The sequence below is a fragment of the Musca autumnalis genome, unplaced genomic scaffold (genome assembly GCF_047663935.1).
Source record: "Musca autumnalis isolate F117 unplaced genomic scaffold, ASM4766393v1 scaffold_1, whole genome shotgun sequence".
NCBI classification, from domain to species: Eukaryota; Metazoa; Arthropoda; class Insecta; order Diptera; family Muscidae; genus Musca; species Musca autumnalis.
The window spans coordinates 323366599-323391741 of NW_027411644.1; the positions used below are offsets into that span (position 1 = coordinate 323366599).

The following is a 25143-nucleotide window of genomic DNA, read 5'->3' on the forward strand; positions in this document are numbered from 1 at the left end:
GTAGAAAATTATTACAACAACTGCAAAAAATATATACAAATAACACAATAATTGTAATTGTAATCGGGCGTCTGTAAACAATGCAGCCACATTTTTGTTTTGTTTGTTTCGAAGTGTCGATGAAAGGTGAACGAAATCGCTTTTCATTCAAAACAAATTGAGGCATTTTGATCGGAATATCTATCCAAAAAAACATTTTTGAATAGAAAGATATTTTCAAACCTGTTCGCCACTATGTATTTTGGGTCAGAAAAATGTTTTTGTGATTGTTGTTGTGCAAACTTGTGTGCAGTGGTTTATTGGTTGTTTGAAGAGGTTTGGAGTTTCTTTCTTGAATCCCAACTTAAGACACCACAACTCAGAGAAACAGGTTGAAATGGTTTGATGACAAATCTTATCGATATGTACATAAATTATAAAGATCATAAATAGATGACAATGGAATTGAATAAATCTGTAGATATTATTGATAATAAATGTTTAAATAACTTATGTGAAAATTGAAAATAAACAAGCATTGAAAGAAAGTCGAACGAAAAAAATAAATTTCGAGCACCTGAACTGAACATCACGGAGACTGTATCTAAAGCAGTTGGTGGGCGATGAAAGATAACCAAGAAAGACTTACTTAGATGTTTACATGTTTTTGGAACAATTAGTTTTTATATTTCCATTTTATATCCTCAGCCTTTTGGCTAACAAGGGTATATACAGTGAATGTCACCAAAAACAAGTAAAAAGGTATCAGTCGGCTTAACCGATAGATATATACCTTCAGCCTGTGTGGATTGAAATACTTTTTTCCCAACAAAAAAACATATGTATGTATTTTTGAAAACCCCCCTCAAAATGTTGGACGTATGCACCGACAAAAGTATGGATATGATTAAAGCTCAAAAATGTTCGGGGATATCGATAGATAATAGCGCTTTTTTATCACACTAGCCGGCGAATAACATGATATCGTTGTACACAAGACCACTAGGAAAACCTTCGGTAAAAATGTCCAAAGGATCCTCGAACCATACAAAAATTTTGAACATTTGTGTGGGTGGTACCACAAGGATTGGACAGATATAGCCCAAATTTGAACATAAACTAAATTTCGACAATATTTAGAGATCCAAAGTTTGGTCCAATTCGGTTGCTACGTCCATGAGATATCGCGCGTACCATTTTAGCGAATATTTTTGAATTTTTGTGGGTGAGATATCGGAAGGATTAGGCCTATAAGCACTACCTTCGAATTTCACTACATCGTGCCATAGAGGATTTTTGAACCTTTCGGGCTGTTTTCTCAAGAAGTATGGAAGTGCCCCTGAAAAAACTTATACCGTCGTAATTGAGACAGCGAATGAAAGTTGCTTCAACAAAAATCAAAATGATTCCGGAGCATGTTTTAAAGTGAACTTGTCCGAAATTTTATGTGGGAGGTACCCGAAGGAGTGGACAAATATAGTCCATATTCGAACGTGATATAAATTTGGAAGATATATTAGGATGTGTAAAGTATGGACCAAATCGGCCACTCCCATCAAGAGTTAACGTGTGCACAATTTTTCCGAACATTTTTGAACTTTTGTGGGGGAGGTACCTGAAGGAGTGGAACGACATGGCTTATCTTCGAACTTAAACTAAGTTTCCACAAAATATTACGAAGACCAAATTGTGGACCTAATAGGCAGATCCGTTCGAGAGATATTTTACGCTCCAACGACTACACACGGTGTCATAGGGCTTTTTTGTAACTTTCAGGCAATTTTCTCAGGATGTATGGACTTGCCGCTGATGAAATACCGTTATATGGGGGTGGTGAATACAAGTTGCTACATACTATGACGCTAACTTTTTTGGGTGCATGTTTATACTTCCTGAGATAATGACCCTACAGCTCTAAAAACACTACAACACACTAAAACTACTGATGATCACGATAGCTATGCGATTTGCGGAAGCTTAGCACATCATTACATTTGTTCTTCCAAACATTCTTGAAAGGACAAGGGGGACTTACCTCATCTCAATGAGTGCATCCCGATTCATAGTAGGTGAATGATATGGGACTTACTTTTTATAGCCAAGTCCGAACATCGTGTCTTGCGACACCACTTGTAGAGAAGTTTTTCATGATTGAAATACAACCATTAAAATGTGATGTTGCCTGGTCTTGCAATCGATCCGGGACAATATAGGACAACTTCCTAAAAAAAAGTTCAAAAAATTGCTTAAGTGCAGTTTAGGAGCTGCTCCGTAGTCCTTCTGGCCCAGTTTACAGTGATGTCATGTTTTTAGTGGACAATTCCATGCTTCCTGGGCCAAAAGATCTAAAAACTATGCGGTGGGGACCAACCAAAATGACTGGTGGGTACGATAAATATAGGAAGGGGTGACTGACATTGTTTCAACCTCGGAACATCATAATATTTCTTCCGAATTTATAGCAAGTTCGAAGATCGACAATATTGAAAAGCCCTTTTCTTTAGCTCCCTCACAAAAGTTCGCAAAATATTTTCTTAGGTACAAATTGTTTCGAGAATATCATCGAAGTTTGTCCTTGCGATTCTGATTACAACCCTACATTTTTGGAGGACCAAAAAGGACCATTACGACCAAAAAGCTCAAAAAAATTCTTCGGTGACTTTATCTAGAAAAAAGTGTGTCAAATTATATATGGAAATCGGTTCGAATTTGGATATATGTCGCTCCCATATATATTTTCGCCCGATTTCATGTATTTGATGCCCCAAACACGCTTCGTCTGTCCAATTTCGATGAAATTAGGAATGTGTCTTCTTATACTTCTCTATAACGCAGCACTTGAGGAGCGACGAATTAAAAACAAAAACGTTTTAGAGAAGTATTCGTTACAGGGATGGTCGTTATAGAGTTCGACTGTATATTGAAATCGATTCAAATTTTTTTTATGCACCAATTTCGGTCCAATTTTATTGAAATTTGGAAAATGTGACAAAAGTTGGTCTAAGGTTTTTTCCACCAAATTATACTAAAATCGCGGTGGTGTATGATACCTTACTGTAGTCGGACAGACTCGCAGTAATTGAACATATTCATTCGAATCTAATAACCTTTGTGGACGATTGCTTGGAGAGCCTTTTTCTACCGAAGTAGAAGGTCTCCTGGCGCCTTGATTGGCAGTTGTCGTTAGTCTTTCAGTTTTCTCCTGTCCCCAATTTCCTGATCAGCTTTCTTAACCCCTTTAGGGTAATATGTAACAAACACCGTCTTCGAAATAATCATTTCCTAACTAACGGTTGTAACCGAATTGAGTTCAACATTTACATGTTTGAAACACACTGTACTCCTCCCCCTACCCGCCATAATAGAAAATAGTGGTACTAATTCTCTGCTTTTCATTTTCATTCAATTTAGCCAGTTTTTATTGAATGTTGTTTATGATCTTGATGCGGCCGTTGTGTTTGTTGTTGTTGTTACTATTGATAATGATGTGATGTGGTTTTTGAGACAAATGATGATTGTTGGTTTCTTTTCTTTTTCCGCTGCTGTCTTTCGAAATGGTACTTGTTGAGCTTGCTATTGATTTCACTTTCCTTTCAAACAAAGTTACAATTTTAGCCATGAACTTTGGTTTTGAATGGTGGTGATCTTTGTTTCCGTCTCACTCTAGTGTAATTAATTATTTTGCAGAGGGGAAAATTGGGTAGTTGAATTCAGGGACAACCAATAATTGTTGCCGCCGCCAACTTCCATCAGCCATCAGGAGATGGAGATACCTTGACCTCTAATTAATTTATGTTTTTTTTTTTTGTTATTTTTCTTTCAAAAGCAGCTGCTTGAACTTTCATTTCTTTTTTTATGAAGAATTGAATGAACGAATTTTCTCCTCAAACCTTGAAGTCAATTATCTGGACATGCACTGAACAAAATGCTGGATAAAAAAACTGCACAACAATTCATAACTGCCGTGACCAAGTGACGGGCGGAATGATTTATGATAATTTGTATTTTCGATTTTGAGAAAATTTGCACAAAATTTCAATTATTTTTCTTCTTTTTCAAAATTTTGTTATTCACAAAACACCAAATATCTTTAAATATTATTTTAAATTTATGCCGTTAATTTGTTTTTTAATAAAAAAAATCCGTTAGTTTTTTTTTGTTCCCCCCGATTTCTATTCAATTTTTGCCATTGATTTAATTCGCACCGTAATTTCGCCGCTATGACCGCCTAACTTTGACCAACGTTCACTCTCAACTGATTTGTATTTTTGGTTTCAATTCAACTGTAAAGACTTTTTTGTAAAACCAACAACAACAACAAAAACTGTGACAGTCACAGCAGCAAAGCCACAACTGCGACAACAACATAAGCCAGTCTGAGCTAACTGAACTGTCGTCCCCCCAATACAAGACTCATGATGGTGGGATTAAAATATTGCCGTGTGGCGGTGGGCCTCAAAGAGCCGTATGGGGGGAGGTAAGTTTGGCTTTCTTTGCCGATACTTGTTGCTCCGGTGTGCAGCATTATTGTGCGTTCGAAGAGCTAAGCTTTGCATTGTGTTTTTGTATTGGACTGGTTGATTGTTTGGCTTTGTTTTCCTGTTTCTCATGTTGTTGTTGTTGCTTTTCTGGTCGTGTGTTTTTTTCGCCATGCAATGGTTGGCGAATCAACATTGAGACCGGCTTTTTATTTTGTTTGGGAATCGATTTGAGAGCTAAACTTGAGGTAATGCGGAGAGATTTGTGAGATTTTTTAGCGCGAAATTTTGTTTACAAATTTTGGCAACACTACATGATATGGCCACAGTGGGAGAATTGGAAAATATAGAAATTAAAATAAATAAAAAGCAGAGATATACCCTCAGCCTGTGTGGATTGAAATACTTTTTTTCCAAAAAAAAAACTTATGTATTTAGGGGGGTTTTCAAAATGTTGGCCGTATGCACCGACAAATGTATAAATAGGATTAAAGATCAAAAATTTGCGGAGATATCGATAGATAGGGCTTTTTTTTATCACACTAGCCTGCGAAAAACATAATATTGCTATATTCGGATATATATTCGGTTCGAGCTTCCAGGCACTACATATGGTGCCATAGGGGTTTTTTACAACTTTCGGGCTCTTTTCTCAAGAAGTATGGACTTGCCCCTGAAAAAACTTTTACTGCCGTTATTGAGACAGCGAATGCAAGTTGCTTCAACAAAAATTAAAGTGATTCGAGAGCAGGTCTTAAAGTGAATTTATCCAAAATTTTGTGTGGGAGGTACCCGAAGGGGTGGACAAATATAGTCCATATTCGAACCTGATCTATATCGGTCACTCCCATCAAGAGTTATCGCGTGCACAATTTTTCCGAACATTTTTAAACTTTTGTGGGGGAGGTACCTGAAGGAGTGGACCGATATGGCCAATCTTCGAATTTAAACTATGTTTGGACAAAATATTACGAATGCCAAATTTTGGACCGAATCGGCAGATCAGTTCGAGAGTTATCTTGCGCTCCAACCACTACACACGGTGTCATAGTACCTTTCAGGTTATTTTCTCAGGAAGTATGGACTTACCCCTGATGAAGATTATACCGTTATATGGGGGGCAGAGAATGCAAGTTGTTACAACAAAAATCAAAGCGATTCTTTAACAGGCCCTAAACTGAACTTTACCGATATTTTTGGGTGGGAAGTACCCGAAGGAGTGGACCGATTGAGTCTCGACATTGTCAGTGAACTATAAGTATTTATAACAAAACTCATGTGACAACGCCAACTCCTTTTATATTTGGCCACCGTTTATTTGAACTCGGGGCATAGTGCAGCGTTTTTTTTTTTTTTTTTTTGAGGTTATGCGCCATTATCTCGGGAACTATGGACTTGCCCTCGAAAAAAATTACAATGACGTAACGGGGGCCGCACGAACATCCTGTTACAAAAAATTTCATAACGACTGGAGTGGTGTCACTAAACTGCGCTTATTTCAAATTTTGTGTGGGAGGTACCTGAAGGAGTGGACCTATATGGTCCATCTTCGAACTTAAATCAAACTGGACAAAATATTTCTATACCCAAAATTTGAACCGAATCGATTGATCCGTTCGAGAGTTATCGTGCGCACCAGCCAGACGGACGGACATTGCTAGATCTACCCTAAAGGCTGAGGGTATAAAAATCATTTTCAACGTTTTACACTGCTCCGTGGTCCTTGACTGCGGCAAAAATTGACCCTAGAAATTGACATAAATAGCTGTATCATGAATGACCATAATACATCCAATTAGAATATAGCAATTTAGGTCAATTTCTAAGGTTAATTCCGTAAATGTCACCGAAGCTGGGGAGTTACTCCCATTTATTATTAGTTTGGACCACGTCAAATCGTGCATGTGACAACACATATGAAACCTATATTTCCACTGGACCTTGCCGGTAAATCTCTCACGTATTTTCACACACAATATAAGTAACCAATGACTTATCCGGACTACGTAATTTAAGTTAAAAAAAATGAATTTGGTGTACAGTGTAATTATTCACTTTGAACCCATTTTCTTGTTATCATCAAATTATTTTCCAGCTGGGAAACGCCCCACAAAATGTCTGTTTGAAATCCAATCCTACAAACATTTACATATCAGAACTGTACATTTTCATATAAAAACTGTGCTAAATTACTGTCACTACTGCAACTGAGGTGTTAAAGCTTCTTCGTTTACTCCAAGAAGCCTTTAGATTTTCTTAATAACTAAAAAACTTAAACAATTTCAATAAAAATGCTTTTGCCATACACATTCGATAATATCATAACCAAACAAAAATCTTCTTCTCCCCACTTACCTTGCATTTCCATTTGCATCCAAATATGTACTAGAATAGATACCAACCAAACCATCCAATTCACATTCATATGAAATGGACACAACATAGGGCATTCCGGGGTACAACAATTCTTCCAATTCAATGAAAAACATTTCACGTTCCTCTGACAAGTAGAATTCCTTAATGCGGATACGCATGCGAGCCATCATATTCAGGATGCTGACGCCTTCGATTTTCAAATCACGAGCATGCATAACAATCAAATTGGTTGGCACATCGATTTCGATTTGAATCGATGCTGTTCCCGTGCATGTTTTGGCTACCAGGTCAGGGTGGATATAGAGTTTATACTTGATGGGACGTATTTCACGGGGTAGACGATAAATCACCTGGAATTTAGAGGAATGTACATGTTATTTTTGTATACATTTATTAGCAATACAATGAATAGTTAAGATAAAAAATACAAATCTCTTTTCGTAAGTGAAAGGGGAAATACATTATTGCTTTACGATCTTTGCTAATGAGATCTCCATAATTAGCATTGGGCAGTATGGCAAGCCACTGAAAATTCTAGCACATATTTTTGCTTTCAATAAGGGAATTTAATTTCATTTGAGTCATTATTATTAAGAGCCATGAAGACAAGTAAAAAGTCAGCCGGGTTTGCCAACAACTAAATACCCTCAACCTATGACTGTACAAAAAGACGGTATAGTATAGCATTTTCGTAGTTTTCCAGGGTAACTTTTTAGGCCTTTGTGAGGTAGTTTAAACAGTGAGTCTAAACAGTAATCCTTCCTATATTGCAAGAATACTATGTGGGCGGTGTTATAGAAATATTCGGGCCATTATCGAAGCATGTACGAAGAAGAAAATTATAGAACTTTTCGGGTAACAATGTTTCGTTTTCGCAGAATGATTTCTGAGAGTGTTCTCCTTCAGCCCATATATACTTCTGTACACATCCGATTCCGTCATTTTAACACTTTTAAATTTATTGAAATTACATGAGTAAAAATCTGTTTTTAAACCGTTTGCCATATAAATGATAGCTATTTTACAAGAGTGGACATGTTTTAATATATGTATGTGTTTTTATATCAGCTATATGCGTTTTATGAGAACCCAAGGAATATTTTTTTAATCATTGAGCAAATTTAAATTTTTTTGAAAGAAATTTTTGAATAAGTTTTGTAAAATTTTTGTGTATTTGTGGTTTTTTATTGTAGTTTGACCTTTTTAATAGATTGGAACATATGAATTTTGATATATATTTTGATGCAAAATTCCTCTGCAACTACTAATCCGAATTTAAATGTTTTTAATGCATAATATGAAAATATCTCTATCCGTTCAAAAATTAGTTCACCTTAGTACCACACCCAAAAAAAAAACATTTCTCATGGATATAAGAACTTTTCCTTAAAAATCTGAAAGTAAATATACGATTGATGTAGGTATGGCTGCCTTTACACCCGCAGTTTTCACACCCACAAGTGCACCAACCTAATTCCCCAGCAAACCAATCGTACCGACATCGTAACGAAATCGGAACAAAATTCGTAACGATATCTTAACGAAAGTTGTATGAAGTGGTTGACATAATTTCGGAACGAAATGTCGGAGCGACATCGGATCGATTTCGGTCCGATTTCGTAACGAAATCTGAAGAAAATCCTTGGGAAATTCGGAAAGGAAATTTCTTTCAGACATTCGTTCCGAAATCGGAACGAAATCTGTACAAAATATGAACTATTTCCTGTCCGAAAAATCGTTTAGAAATCGTAACGAAATCTGAACGACTTTGTTTCCGAAATTGTTCACACTTGTCGGACATTAGACATTTGGTTTGCTGGGTCTCTCTTACTACTGTCGCCAGCAGCTCAATGTCCCTGTATTTCATATATGCGGACTGTAGTTATGGTCTGGGACAACATCCCGAACATCCCAACATAAACCACAATTTTAACAGCTGTCCCCTTCAGGGAAGATAGCATCCCAGACGACATTTGGCTTATCATTGACGGGTGAAGACCGAGAAAGGTCTAACTGCGATCTACTCTTGCAACAACTCCATTGCGTAAAGTTGGAGACTCAGACTGGTTGCATATAACACTATGCAACACTGAAAATGCAAACAACTTCTAGTGTGCATTTTTTGATAGTACATATTTAGACTACAAAAACCCTAGTAGGGTTTTGTCAGATCCAGTTCGTATTTTATGGCAGCATCTAAACCGGGCTAAAATTACATTTTTTTGCATTTATCGGGCATTTTTCTCAGAAACGATTAGGAATTTGGCCTTGCTGTCGTTGGCAATATCGTAGCCCTGAACTAGTAGAACTTATCCTTTGAACAGACCATACAGGAAAAACTCCATCTAGGGCATCAAAATCTATAAAATATAGAAAATTTTACATAATTGCTAATATTCTGGTCAGTATCGGCTAAACTATTGGGAGTTGAACCAAGTAACCTTTTGCAAAAATCTTCCAAATAATGTTCTCAACAATTCTTTAGAACATTCTGAAACTCTAAAATGCTTACTTCATGTTGTTTCAGCGGTATTTTGTATCATATATTTTACAACACGTATTTCAAACACAGTTCACACCAACAGTTTATTCTCGCATTTCGGATTTCACTACATTATTGACATTTTTATTAAATGGTCGTTGAAAAATGTACTGAAAATAGAGGCATGGAGGCATTTTACAACAATGACATGTTCTGAAGAGTTGTGTATTACATTCCAGGGAATATTTTTGCAAAAGAAAATATTCAGAAAAAATTAACGGTTTTGGAGATACGATGTGAAATGTATAAAAATTGTGGAATTTTTACATATATTTTGAAACGTGAGGCAATAAATGTAGTTTTTCGAGTTCGTTATTTCTCCAAATATTTTATTCTTGTTCTTATCTACAAATTTGCTTCTGAGGTCAGAAGAAGATTCGCATTGGTTTCAGAGATATAGCCCTGAATTTCTTTAAAAACTCAATATTTAACCAGGTTTAGATGGGGCCATAAAATCCGAGCTGGATCTGACACAACAAAACCCAACTAGGGTTTCTTGTCGTTTGGGTCTGTAGTTTCAAAAAATCCTCATTTCGAATTGTTTGCACAAGATCACCTTGAAAATGTTGCACAGTGTAATATTAGTTCTGACCTTTCCAACCTATGGTTGTTGTAACTCAATTAGGTATATTTGTATGTTCGTTTTTCTGATTATTCTGGCTCTGAGTCTATCTCCTCTTCTAGGAATGTGGGATAAAACCACAGATCAAGTGGAGTCAATTGTTGTGAAGGCCTCTACCACATGCTGGGCAGCAATTTTGCATGGTGCCATCGATCATGGCCCTATACCAGTGTCGCCCACAATATCTCCATCAATACTAAAGCATGTGTGTATGCCACAACAACAACATGATATGCATCGTTTGTTTATGTACACGTTCACTGTACGTGAAAACAGTGGGCGCCCTCACTATACAAAGAAGCAAAGAAGCGCATCCCTACCCTATACTAATTCAGACGGCTTCACCATCCCGAGTATAGTTGAGTCAAAACTACTAGGGGATGTCCTCCGATGATTGCATTCAGGCGATAGTTATTAATGGATGCCTCTCACGGTAACACCCGAGCGAGTACTGCAACGAAAACATGTCATTGTGTTGTCTCCTCATCTACATGAGACATGGGGAGGCACCCTGTTGAAGTTCTAAGGGCTGCATTCTGATATGTTTGAATATTTTGCAATCGCGTCCCCATAGCTTACAATGTACCGATCTATGGGGTATATATGTGCTCAACAAGTTTTATTTATTTATCCGCACCCCAAGTGCTACCTGCTAGGGACTTGAGGACCTTGTTCTTACATCACAGTTTGTCGAAGATAGCTGTGGCCTGCACGGATATATCGTTCATGCTGTCGAATGTGACACGTAGAATTTAGGGGTAGTTTGTAGTCGGAATTCCGCTACCAGCGACCATGACATTAAACATTGTTCTCACATCTGCCGTCAATGTGGTGAACAGAGTGACCGTTAATTTGCATATTCCTCGCGTAGAAAAATGTGGTAAGATCAAATAGGAGTTCAGCCTTTCGCAAGGTTCCTGACGGCACGATCTCACAATCATTCGCGTACGTTACGATCTCAATGCCGTCTGGATTTAAAAATGCCTCATAACTTATCCTTCAAATAGGATTTTCACCCTAATGACTCATACAAAGTAGTTAATAAGTAATTTAAGCATACTTTTACACCCATTATAAAGCGGTAATTGCAGCGTTTGGTTCGGATTGTTTTCTGGGGTTACTAATATGGACCATTTTCAGAAAAGTGTGATATCCTTCCCCCACATACGGTAATCTCAGTATGTTTTGAAATCACCCGATAGTACATATTTCAATACCTAGCATACACAATTAATATCTTAAAAAATCACATATTTAATAGAGTTGTTAACATCTAGTTCAATTGAACGACCTAGTTCACAAAACAGTTCAATGGACACCGGTCATTTCTATGAACAAATTGCAAATGAGTGATCTTATATCTTTGTTTGTATGAAATAACTCATACGCAAACGAACTATGGTACTGAACTAGCTCACTAGATTTAACAACTCCACATATTTAAACGACATCGAGTAATCTATTAAACTGAATTTATTGTCCCTAATTAGCTGGACGCCACTGTATCTCAAAAAGTCAAAAAAGGCATATGGAACACTAAAGCATGACACCGACGACATATCAACTCCTTCGGGTACCTCCCACACAAAAATTCGGAAAAGTGCAGAGTAGGACCTCCTCTATCATCGTTTTGATTTTTCTTGCCACTGGTTGCTCTAAAGGCCCCTATTACGATTAGGGTGTCCAAAAAACCGGCTTTTCCAAACAAAATGTTTTTCGGTTAAACGAAATTTTAAAATTTGTCAAAAATCGGTTTTCGGGTTTCAAAATTTTTTTTGTATGGGAAAAGTCATCTCCGGTGAATTTTTGTATAGGGAAAGTCAGCTCCGGTGAACTTTTGTATAGGAAAAGTCAACTCCGGTGAACTTTTGTATAGGAAAAATCGTCTCCGGTGAACTTTTGTATAGGAAAAATCATCTCCGGTGAACTTTTGTGTAGGAAAAGTCATCTGCGGTAAACTTTTGTATAGGAAAAATCATCTCCGGTGAACTTTTGTATAGAAAAAATCATCTACGGTGAACTTTTGTACAGGAAAAGTCATCTCCGGTGAACTTTTGTATAGGAAAAGTCATCTCCGGTGAACTTTTGTATAGGAAAAGTCAACTCCGGTGAACTTTTGTATAGGAAAAGTCATCTCCGGTGAACTTTTGTATAGGAAAAGTCATCTCCGGTGAACTTTTGTATAGGAAAAGCCAACTCCGGTGAACTTTTCTATAGGAAAAGTCATCTCCGGTGAACTTTTGTATAGGAAAAGTCATCTCCCGTGAACTTTTCTATAGGAAAAATCATCTCCAGTGAACTTTTGTATAGGAAAAGTCATCTCCGGAGAACTTTTGTATATGAAAAGTCATCTTCGGTGAACTTTTGTATTGGAAAAATCCTCTCCTGTGAACTTTTGTATAGGAAAAGTCATCTCCGGTGAACTTTTGTATAGGAAAAGTCATCTCCGGTGAACTTTTGTATAGGAAAAATCATCTCCGGTGAACTTTTCTATAGGAAATGTCATCTCTGGTGAACTTTTGTATAGAAAAAGTCATCTCCGGGTGAACTTTTGTATAGGAAAAGTCATCTCCGGTGAACTTTTGTATAGAAAAAGTCATCTCCGGGTGAACTTTTGTATAGGAAAAGTCATCTCCGGTGAACTTTTTTTATAGGAAAAGTCATCTCCGGTGAAGTTTTGTCATCTCCGGTTTTGGTTTTGTAACTCAAACTTGGTTAACCGGTTTCGGTTTTGGACACCCTTCCATACTTCTTAAGAAAATGACCCAAAAGCTGTAAAAAACCCTACGTCCAGCATGTATAGTGGCTGGTGCGAACGACAACTCTCGAAACGAACTCTGCGTTGGTCCACACTTGAAATTCGAATGTTGTGCTTATAGGTCCACTCCCCCACAAAAGTTCGAAAATATTCGCTAAAATGGTACGCGCGATATTTCATAAACAGAGCAACTGATTTGGTCCAAACTTTGGATTTCGATATATGTTGTCAAAACTAATGGCCTGCTTCACTAAGACGATTCGAATACAAATTCGTTCGAACAACTACCAAACTTCTGTTGTTTGAATAATATTTTATCATTTTTTTGTTTTCAATCAAATAAAAATGTTCTACAACAAAAGGAGTTTGGTAGTAATTCGAACGAATTTGAATTCGAATCGTCTTAGAGAAGCAGTATATTAGTTTATGTTCAAAAGTGGACCATATCCGGTCCACTCCACCACCCACACAAATGTTCAATATTTTTGTTTATGTGCGGTTAAGTGGCTGTTGTTATATTGTTCGTGGGCATGTCCATTTGTCCTTATATAATGGTCAAAAAACTCCAAATTACATATATGGTGACCAACTGAAATAACTGGTGGGCGCAATGTCTGTCGATAGGAATGACTCCCAAAATAAAAAAACACTTACAAAATGGACTATGTCGGTCCATTCCTTTAGCAATACTTTTAAATATTAATCTAAATTCATATTTTTGACGGCAAGTTCTATACACCCAAAATTCTGATACGTAAAAAAAGTGTTTCAATTCACATAGGCTGAGGGTATGCATACTCGTATCTCTGTCGGCAAAGCTGACTGACACTTTTTAACCTGTTTTTACTAGAATTTAGTTCGAAAATAGTTAAAGTATTTTTTTAAATTAAAAAAATTATGCGTCCTTAGCTGTATATACATTTTGATACGATCAAAAGTTTTTAGACTCCAAATACGTTTAGAAGAAATTCGTTTCGCTCAGTAATCAGGAACTTTCATGTTGAAGAGATGCCCAAAGGAGTGAACACTCCCCTCAAAAGAAATGGTGGCAATTAGCCACTTGTGTCATAAGGCAATACACAAGACACATACTCTGCTTAAAATTTCAAACAAAAAATCTGTTATTTGGCATAAATACTACTCATTATTTCCCCATTGCTGCCAGGTAGAAAAATAAATTTTCAATACATGTTGTGTCTTCGACTAGTTCTTGTCAAAACTATTTACTACTAATACTAATTAAAAATACAATTTATTGGCATGATAATAGACAACTATTAAATATTCAAAATTATAACAAAATTTAAGGCCAAACTGGTGGTGGTGGTGCAGTTTCGGGAGAAGTCGGCAGTGTGGTTTGTAGCGGTGGTTGAGGCACTGAGAATGGCGTCGTTGTCGTTATTTCTTCTGAAACAGGCGTGGTTGTTGACATACTCTGTATAAAGAGTTCCAACATTTCAAGTTTTTGACGGGCTTCGTAATAATCATGGGACATATTGGAATTATCAACAGCCAAAACTACCACAGCCACAAATAGGAAAGTGGATAACAAACCAAAGAAGATGGCAACATGGCGAGCTGTACATTTTTCTAATGGAGAAATACTCAAATCAAAATTCCAGTTCTGTAAGATTTAATAGGACCTCTTACCCTTAATTGAACTCAATGCACTTTTCATTTTGTTTCAGTTTTTTTTCTTCTCCCTCTTGGCTATGTGCTTTGTTATTCTTGGAACTTTTAAAATACAACTAAATTCAATTGAATTTTTGCCAAACTTTTGGTCAACTTTTTTGTTTCTTTTTTGAACAACAATTGCAAGTTTATTGTCCACTTTTTATGATGTCGGGGGTATATAAAACTTAACGAATATTTCTCATTTGATCGATAACTGATATCTCAAGATAATATTTTTATTTTGGAAAATTGTTGATGATAATACCCCGAAATGGCCAAGCAACAATATCGTGTGTTTTGCAACGATAAGATCATGTCTGTAATTGGAGGTATAAGAAGCCGCTTTTATCGCTCGATTAGTGTTTATGTTATTTACCACAGATCCGTAATTTTATTACACCGTTTGTGGAATTTACTTCCTCCGACCATTTCTAATTTCTGATATCAAAATAATCAAATTTATTTGAGTGGTGAGAAAGATTTCTTTCCATTCTTCAATATTGTTGAATCAGTTATTTGGACATTTTATGGTCAATCTGAAGTATTAAGTGCGTTAATTTTTTCTTTCGATATGAGCACTTATATTGCACTTGTTGACTTTTATTGGGTAATTTGTTGAAGGAAATTATGGTCATATATCGAGTAAGATATGGACATTGGGAAATTTGTTACTCGATATCGAATATGTGTTTTTTGAATTAGGTAATTAAAATAGCCCCATGACATGATGCAATAAATCAGGAAAATCAGCTGGTCACGCTGTTCCACGTCGCGTATTGCACCATGCGCCATGGATCTTTTAAATTACTTGGGAATTATCAAAATCCAAATCACAAGGACGGAGTGGAAGTGGAAAACTTAAATTCAGCCTGTCTGAATAAGGTTTCCAATAGGAAAACTTAAATTCAGCCTGGCTGATTAAGATTTCCAATAGGAAAACATAAATTCAGCTTGGCTGAATAAGGTTTCCAATTGGAAAACTTAAATTCAGCCTGGCTGAATAAGGTTTCCAATAGGAAAACTTAAATTCAGCCTGGCTGAATAAGATTTCCAATAGGAAAACTTAAATTCAGCTTGGCTGAATAAGGTTTCCAATTGGAAAACTTAAATTCAGCCTGGCTGAATAAGGTTTCCAATAGGAAAACTTAAATTCAGCCTGGCTGAATAAGGTTTCCAATAGGAAAACTTAAATTCAGCCTGGCTGAATAAGGTTTTTAATAGGAAAACTTAAATTCAGCCTGAATGAAAAATGTTTCCAATAGGCAAACTTAAATTCAGCCTGGCTAATAGGGTTTCCAATAGGAAAACTTAAATTCAGCCTGGCTGAATAAGGTTTCCAATAGGAAAACTTAAATTCAGCCTGGCTGAATAAGGTTTCCAATAAGAAAACTTAAATTCAGCCTGGCTGAATAAGGTTTCCAATAGGAAAACTTAAATTCAGCCTGACTGAATAAGGTTTCCTATAGGAAAACTTAAATTCAGCCTGGCTGAATAAGGTTTCCTAGAGGAAAACCTAAATTCATCCTGGCTGAATAAGGTTTCCCAAAGGAAAACCTAAATTCAGTCTGTTTCCAATAGGTTTCCAATAGGAAAACTTAAATTCACCCTGGCTGAATAAGGTTTCCAAATAGGGAAACTTAAATTAAGCCTGGCTGAATAAGGGTTCCAATAGGAAAACTTAAATTCTGACTGGCTGAATAAGGGAAAACTTAAATTCAGCCTGACTGAATAAAGTTTCCTATAGGAAAACTTAAATGCAGCCTGGCTGGATAAGGGTTCCAATAGGAAAACTTAAATTCAGCCTGGCTGAATAAGGTTTCCTAAAGGAAAACTTAAATTCAGCCTGGCTGAATAAGGTTTTCTAAAGGAAAACCTAAATTCAGCCTGGCTAAATAAGGTTTCCTATAGGAAAACCTAAATTCATCCTGGCTGAATAAGGTTTCCCAAAAGAAAGCCTAAATTCAGTCTGTTTCCAACAGGAAAACTTAAATTCAGCCTGACTGAATAAGGTTTCCAATAAGAAAACTTAAATTCAGCCTGGCTGAATAAGGTTTCCAATAGGAAAACTTAAATTCAGCCTGGCTGAATAAGGTTTCCAATAGGGAAACTTAAATTCAGCCTTGCTGAAGGTTTCCAATAGGAAAACTTAAATTCAGCCTGGCTGAATAAGGTTTCCAATAGGAAAACTTAAATTCAGCCTGGCTGAATAAGGTTTCCAATAGGAAAACTTAAATTCAGCCTGGCTGAATAAGGTTTCCAATAGGAAAACTTAAATTCAGCCTGGCTGAATAAGGTTTCCAATAGGAAAACTTAAATTCAGCCTGGCTGAATAAGGTTTCCAATAGAAAAACTTAAATTCAGCCTGGCTGAATAAGGTTTCCAATAGGAAAACTTACATTCAGCCTGGCTGAATAAGGTTTCCAATAGGAAAACTTAAATTCAGCCAGTCTGAATAAGGTTTTCAATAGGAAAACTTAAACTCAGCCTGGCTGAATAAGGTTTCCGATAGGAAAACCTAAATTCAGCCTGGCTAAATAAGGTTTCCAATAGGAAAACTTAAATTCAGTCTGGCTGAATAAGGTTGGAAACCTTAAAGGAAAACTTAATAAGGTTTCCAATAGGAAAACTTAAATTCAGTCTGGCTGAATAATGTTTCCAATAGGAAAACTTAAATTCAGCCTGGCTGAATAAGGTTTCCAATAGGAAAACTTAAATTCAGCCTGGCTGAATAAGGTTTCCAATAGGAAAACTTAAATTCAGCCTGGCTGAATAAGGTTTCCAATAGGAAAACTTAAATTCAGCCTGGCTGAATAAGGTTTCCAATAGGAAAACTTAAATTCAGCCTGGCTGAATAAGGTTTCCAATAGGAAAACTTAAATTCAGCCTGGCTGAATAAGGTTTCCAATAGGAAAACTTAAATTCAGCCTGGCTGAATAAGGTTTCCAATAGGAAAACTTAAATTCAGCCTGGCTGAATAAGGTTTCCAATAGGAAAACTTAAATTCAGCCTGGCTGAATAATGTTTCCAACAGGAAAACTTAAATTCAGCCTGACTGAATAAGGTTTCCAATAGGAAAACCTAAATTCAGCCTGGCTGAATAAGGTTGGAAACCTTAAAGGAAAACTTAATAAGGTTTCCAATAGGAAAACTTAAATTCAGCCTGGCTGAATAAGGTTTCCAATAGGAAAGCTTAAATTCAGCCTGGCTGAATAAGGTTTCCAGTAGGAAAACTTAAATTAAGCCTGGCTGAATAAGGTTTCCAATAGGAAAACTTAAATTCAGCCTGGCTGAATAAGGTTATCAATAGGAAAACTTAAATTCAGCCTGGCTGAATAAGGTTTTCAATAGGAAAACTTAAATTCAGCCTGGCTGAATAAGGTTTCCAATAGGAAAACTTAAATTCAGCCTGGCTGAATAAGGTTTCCAATAGGAAAGCTTAAATTCAGCCTGGCTGAATAAGGTTTCCAATATGAAAACTTAAATTCAGCCTTGCTGAATAAGGTTTCCAATAGGAAAACTTAAATTCAGCCTGGCTGAATAAGGTTTCCGATAGGAAAACTTAAATTCAGCGTGGCTGAATAAGGTTTCCAATAGGAAAACTTAAATTCAGAGTGGCTGAATAAGGTTTCCAATAGGAAAACTTAAATTCAGCCTGGCTGAATAAGGATTCCAATGGGAAAACTTAAATTCAGCCTGGCTGAATAAGGTTTCCAATAGGAAAACTTAAATTCAGCCTGGCTGAATAAGGTTTCCAATAGGGTTTCCAATAGGAAAGCTTAAATTCAACCTGGCTCAATAAGGTTTCCAATATGAAAACTTTAAATCAGCTTGTCAGACTTAATTTAACCGGGTATATATGTATTGAAAAAACCGACTGATACTTTTTTTACTTGTTTTTGACACTTTTCTTTGAGAGCCCTAATAACTTCTTACTTTAGATTTCACACTTTAAATAATTGGGACTTACCTCTTGTGGATTTGGTAGACCTGGTGGTAATGTTGGGAAAGTGGGACCAGTTGATGGTGCAGTTGGCCATGATGGCAGAGTTGGGGTTCCTGTAGAGCTGCCGCCGGGAGAAGTCTCACTGCCACCAGGAGTTGTTTCACTACCACCAGGAGAAGTCTCACCGCTACCAGGTGTTGTTTCACTTCCACCAGGACTTGTTTCACTTCCACCAGGTGTTGTTGGCGATGTTATAGGTGTGGAAGGAGTGGTAGGAGTGGATGTACTTATAGTGGAAATCATATCAAGTTTATCCAAAGCTTCCTGTAAGTCATTTTCCAAATCTGCCTTCTCAACAGCCAACACAATGGTGGACACACAAAAGGCTGTGGTGGCCAGGCCAAAGAAAATGGCAATATTTTTTGCTGTTAACACTGCACAAAAATTGGGAAATAGGAAAATTCAATTTCAAAACGTCTAAGAAATCATTTTGCCATTACTTACGCAACATATTTTTTAATTAGATAAAATTATTTGAAACAAAACAGGGAATGGAACTTTTACTCCCTGCTTATACCATTTACTTTTGTCCTGATATACTATCGATTCGAATGAAAATCGTAGACTACCAATCCGGCACAATCTGACTTAACACCTAAACTTGATTTCTTTCCCCATCCATTCCACACCACAAGTCTCCATAATTGAGTTTATCAGCCGTTTTTTTTAGATTGGATATTATCGCAGATTTTATCGGACCGGACTTGCTCGGTGTGATTACTTTATTGTCTGCTATTTATGGGACGCGAGACGACAACAATCGCTAGCTAGCCTTTGCGTGATGTGAATTGTTTACTCTTTCAGGATTGTAAAACATCCGAGGTAATTTCGTATCGATTGCTGCCATAAAGCCACCAAATTGCAACAGAACTTTGAGGCTTCTAACGTAAATGATAGGGTGTATCGATAAAATAAAATACATACTAACTTTATTATTGGCATTAACAAGTTAAGAAACGGAAAACAATATTTCCATGACGTTATCCAAACGAAAGCTGCATCGCCAGATACAGCCAAATAACACAGCATACACACCTACATTGTGTTGCCTAAAATATAACGATGTGTGTATGTTTATAGATCAGAAATATGTATAACCATTTGTGGACACTACTACGTGATAGAGCCGTGCCTCTCAGTTTTTTGGCCAAAAATAAATACATTTTAGACGTCCCAATGAGTTGGGCAAAAAATATCGTCGAGTCACCAAATTGTTGGTGTCGTAGTTAAAGACTTCGTCTACCTCGGCACCGCCATAAAGGTAGACGAATTCATTAACTGCCTGAAAATTATAGGAAACAACTTCCACAATAAGTTCGAGTTCTATGGATGCAGTACGCGTCGATTCCATCAACTTGGTTTTGCCGCCGTTTAATGGCAGACCCACTTCAAAGGAATCAGACACTTATTTTACTGATCGACCCATGATTTCAATGTAGTTTGTATAAACAGGTAACATGAGGCTTTGGTGTAAATGTTAAAATCATCCTACAAAATCGAAAGAGCTTTGTTTGGAATACTTTTGAGCGTAGGAGACTGTCGAATGCTGTTCTATAATCGACAAAGAGATGGTAAGTGTCGATCTGCATATCTTCGGCTTTTTCCAGGATTTGGCGGAGGGTAAATATCTGGTCAATGGCGGATTTGCCATGTCTAAAGGTGAATTGGTATGGCGCAATTATTTCGTTGACTATCGCTATCTTATAAGCAATAGGGAGCACACTTATGTCCCCACAGTCGTATATCCTTTCTTGTGGAAGGGACACCGAATGCTCAGTTTCCAATCGTCGGGTACGCGTTCTTCCCGCCAGATTGTGGTGCTAACTAGCTGATGCAAACACCTTATCAGCGTATCGCCTCCGGTTTTAAACAGATCGGCAGGTAGGCCACCGCCTTCTGCTGACTTATTATTCTTCATACATCCAACACGCTCGATGAATGTGGAGACAGACATGTGCCCTCGTAAATATCGAGATGCTAAGTTTTTTGTCGCTGCGAAGTCTATCAGGCTCATTCCATTGTTAGATGTTTCACTGTGAGACTAAATTTCCCCGACAGTTGGGCAAAATACTCGTATATGCATCTCTTTTCCAATTTTGGCGTTAAAATCGCCTAGAATAATTTTAATGTCATGGTCAGGACAAAGCTCATATGTGTCTTTTAAGAGCTCGAAAAATATATCTTTGGTATGTTCGCCCTATCTTCATGATCGCGAATAAAGCTGATGTTGAAAAATTTTTTGTTTTATCCCTATTGTAGTAAGTCTTTAATTCACTAGGATGACCAGCTGTTATAACCAATTACAAAACCTTAACCAAACTCATGCTTCATGTCATGGCAGCAATAATACAGTGCGTCACCTTTAGGTGTTGTAGTGACGCCTTTCCCATTCCATCGTATTTCCTGTATGGCAGTAATATCGGGCGTGGACATGTGTCATTGCGTTAACTGCACGAATATTCCTGGTGCAGATTCGCAGACCATGCCCCTCAAAACGCTTGTGGGGGTCGTCAACTTTAGAGTTTTTTTTTACAGTACGATGGAGAGATGGGATACTAGCCCAACACCCAACCCAATTTTTTAACGTTATTTTGGGTAAACGAGCATCACATGTTAGCTCACTACTTTTAAGGGTGGTTAAAGGCATCTCCCCAAGCGACACCACGGGGAGGGTCGGTCAGTTTCCACTTGAGATGAAAAAGGGACCAATATAAATCCTGGGCTTTGCCATGTTAATGCTGGTCAGGTATACTTGGTATATTTTATCTCCTAAGTCACCCAAACAGTTCCTGTACTTTTAAAATGGTATTTGGGGAATAAAAGTTGTGAACTGTACTCATATAAATTGTATGCGCTTTAGAAGTGAGGTAACACTTTTCGTGTAAAAAGTAGTACAAACTGGAAGATTTTGACGTAAATGAACAAAGCTAAATAAATTACTGAAAAGATGGTCCAATGTAAAACCTTTTGATAAGAAACATTAAAATAATCAAAGCATACTTTTAGGAGTCATTAAATTAACTTACTAATGTTATGAGACACCCTATAACTACTACTCCCTACATATTATATTATGTGTGTGTCTTCCTGTTGTAGATGGGAGATGTAATTTAAAAGAACAGTAATTATTCTCTAAGACACGTTTACACTGGATTTTTTTACCATTATTTGATTGACATATCGACACCTCCAAATAATAGTATGCTAAGTCTGAAAAGTGAGTTTTGCAGTAAAGTTCCTTGACCTTTACTACTATTCTGAGTAAACATTTGTTTATAACTTCTGTTCGGATTGACCGATCATTACCAAAATTTGACAGAATTTAAGTTAAAGGACGTAAAATGAAAAAAAATGTAAAGAATTTGAAAACATGCTAAGTCGACTATTGTTTGGAGGCGTCGATATGTTTTCATACATTTTACATCAAATGAAATCGATATGGAACAGTTATCATGATATCAATAGTTTTTATACCTTCTGGTAATTCGATTAAAAAGATCTGTCATTTCGGTTCATTTCTTCGTTTACCTCCTCCACAAAAGTTCAAAATTTTTTGCTAAACCCTCGTGGGGGCCAAACTTTATACGTCGTAATATTTCGTCGAGAGATCAGTTTCGAATGCGGACTATATCGGCATCCATCCATCGCGTACCTTCAACACAAACTTTCAAAAATTGTCTCTAAGTAAGTCCATACTTTCTGACGAATTGGCTCATATCCCAAAAGAAGCCCCTGTCAGTTACTGATGAGTACTGGCGAGAACGAATACTTACGAATCTAAGATCCGATTTGCCCCAAACAATACACAGCATAGAATTTCTTCCAAAATTACATAAAATTCCAAGAAGGTCTTTATTGGACTACAGGGATTGTTTTGTTTGGTTGATTCACTTGCTGTATTTCGGATGATGCTTTGCTATCAGTTTCAACTACTCAAGGAAGCACAGAGGTTGATTTACACTTACTATTGAAATATAGAGGGCGTTAAAATTGTAATTATTAAAATGTTGATCCCCCTCTGATGCTGAAAGCATCCCGATGAAGCATTTAAAATAAAATGTTGAATCTGCTAGGGTAAACTGCATCTGTGTAAATGGGTTGTAGGATTATGGGTTCTTGAATTTTGATCAGGTATTAGTTTGTTGAATCTGCTGTTGGGCACCAATAAAGAAAGCCGATGTACAGTGTCCGATTTTCCAAAAAACCTGGCCTAAAATCGAAAAAATAAATTATCAATTTACACTAAAAAGGGTCAGATATTGTTTATAGCATCCCCGTACGTGTAGTTATGAAAATATATATACATTTCTTGTTTAATAAGTGGGTATAAAAGCAGGTCGAAGTGACCCTATTTGGATTTTTTTTAATATTTAAGTTGTTTATAAATCTATGATAATATGCAAAATAAACAACGGTTATTAAATATTTTCTTTTTGTAATTGTAATGAAAGGTATGTGAAACGTATTTAAGGTTTCAGTGTCGCCAATGAATTGTGCGTTCTTTAATAATTGATGTCCGTATTTTTTAATTTTTTCAAGATCAATTTTCACAATAAATTATGAAAATAGTTGTGAGTAAGATCGAGTTGGGCCGCGTAATTTATCATTTCATAAAAAGGAAGGGTTTTTTACCAATTTCCATCGAAACATCCTGCACATATTTGCACTTTTCGTTTTTATGTGATATTTTGACTTGCAGGTATATATAGATTTTCTTTCATTTAGAAAGTCAGAATATAGTATAGCGTCACTTTCTGGCGTTTGGGCATAAATTAGAGTTTTGATATATTTTAAGACCTATAGTAAAATTTTATGGCGAACTAATTTCTAGAATATTTTGGTCTGATCCGACCACATTTTATAGGAGATGTTAAAGATTTATGGAAAAAGGGACCAAAAGGACCCGTTTTATGACTCGCACGAGGGTTAATTTTTTAAGACAAATATTCCTTGCATTCTTGTCAGTAATGTTGCCAAAGACATTACACACCTAAAGTGCAAGGATTCCAAGTGATCTTAACTCAAATATTTCAAAAACTGTAGAAATTGTGGAAGCTTGCACCCCTATTTTAGTTTCTTTGTTTTTTTTTTTTTTTGGCAAAATTGATACCGATATTTCCTTGGTATGTAATGCAAATAGAGATTTCATTTCTTTAGTGACTTATAGTGCAATTTAGCTGAGAACATTTTCGTCTTTGACGCCATTCTTCTAAAATGATGCTTTGTATGACAATTTTGCCAAAACTTTGATGAAGTACGACATTAACCCTAAAATGTTTTTCTAATTTGCATATTTCTGGAGTTAAGGTAAGATATAGCGTTTTGGTGTATTCTAGGACCTATAGTAAAAATTAATGGCGAAGAAATTTGTAGAATATTTTGATCCGATAAAATCACATTTTATAGGAGGAGGGACCAAAAAGACCCCTTAAGTGACCGCCTGAGGGTTAAATAATATCAAAAATGTAATCAGCGGCCCGAAAAACATAAGAACCAAAGGTTAGGTAAAAATCCATTCATTTTTAGAGTTTTGGCCAGGTTTTTCGGAAAATCGGACACTGTGCGATGCCGAGATTGTTTGCTTGGTACACTCACTGTATTGCGGTTGATACTCTGCTATCAGTTTCAACTACTTAAGGAAGCACTGAGGTTGATGTACTGAGTTCAAATTGTTCAAGAGGAATTAACGAATTTATTGAATTTTGTCCTCCTTAGCTTCTACTTTTGAGAAGCGATATTGTCATCTAGTATTGCTTGATTAATATAGTAGTACATAGTTGCTTACATTAGTAGTATTAAATATATTTATTTTATCAGTTAAACTTTTAAAATGTAAATATCAATCACAATAAGAAATATGTAAAAGTTATAAAATTAAACAATTACAAAATTTTAAACCTGTCACTATTGAAATATAGAGGGCGTCGGAGCTGTAATTATTAAAATGTTGATTGCTTCAGTGGTTAATAAATAGGGCTCCCAGAGCGGAAGATGCATATTGAGTTTGAAGTTTAGTCGGACAATATTCAAGAGTCGGAATGGGCAAAAAGCTTATGTGGACAAATTCAAAGTTTTATTCGTATGCGAATATCTCCGCTTTTAATAGTCGTATTCTAAAATGAAAGCCTGTCAACGGATGAGGAAAATATCACCTTTATTACGATGCAAAATAGGTTGGCGCACATCCCACATCCCACTTTCCAATTTTTTATTTGAATTGTACTGACGAGTATCTCAGCTTTGGTTGGATGCGTTTCAACAATGAAGACATTCTGAGCTCTAAAATGTTGCCAATTACGTTATCAAAATCCAAATTGGTGAAATGCTTGTGACGTTAAAAAAGACGTTGGGATATCTCAATTTCTGAGTTTTAAATTAATACAAAATGTGGCATTTATGGTAAAATATCAGAGTTATTACAAAAGACGCTAAGCTATCACAATTTCAATATTTTGAAGTTTTTTACTTTAATGACAAATACCTCTGCTTTTATTTGGTGCATTAAAGCCATGTAAAATGCTTATCAATACGGCCAGTGAACCTTTCAATCAGTACCAAGTAGATGTCGACAATAGTCAAATATAAAATTAAATATTTATTAATTTTTCGTCATTTGGTATAAAAGCCAGATAGGTGAAAACTTTAGTATCTCCCTAAAAGTAATGTTTACGAGTGAAAAGTCCCGACTAAAGCATTTGCTCACTTGTTTTA

General features: G+C 36.4%; 2 protein-coding genes across 6 annotated transcripts in view; both read right to left on the reverse strand.

The window, feature by feature from the left end:
* LOC141390078 (glutamyl aminopeptidase-like) overlaps positions 1 to 19187 on the reverse strand; it is a 58263-nt gene extending 39076 nt beyond the window's left edge. For 2 of the 5 annotated variants that reach the window (XM_073962542.1, XM_073962536.1), the window contains exon 1: positions 4185 to 4241. Coding sequence is in view for 1 of the 5 variants with exons in the window: in XM_073962538.1 (XP_073818639.1) it covers positions 6813 to 7183; positions 18397 to 18806; positions 18877 to 18883 (788 nt within the window). In the remaining 4 variants the exon portion in view is untranslated. Of the gene's footprint in view, positions 1 to 3869; positions 4242 to 6812; positions 7184 to 18396; positions 18807 to 18876 lie in introns of those variants that run through there. The other 3 variants (XM_073962538.1, XM_073962543.1, XM_073962537.1) reach the window with 3 other exon arrangements.
* On the reverse strand, positions 13968 to 14471 carry LOC141390091 (uncharacterized). Its single transcript, XM_073962591.1, has 2 exons — positions 14406 to 14471; positions 13968 to 14345 (listed from the first exon to the last, which is right to left on the reverse strand). The coding sequence occupies exons 1-2, from the start codon at positions 14431 to 14433 to the stop codon at positions 14059 to 14061; spliced, it is 315 nt and encodes a 104-aa protein (XP_073818692.1). The 5' UTR covers positions 14434 to 14471; the 3' UTR covers positions 13968 to 14058.
* Positions 19188 to 25143: the final 5956 nt, after the last annotated feature.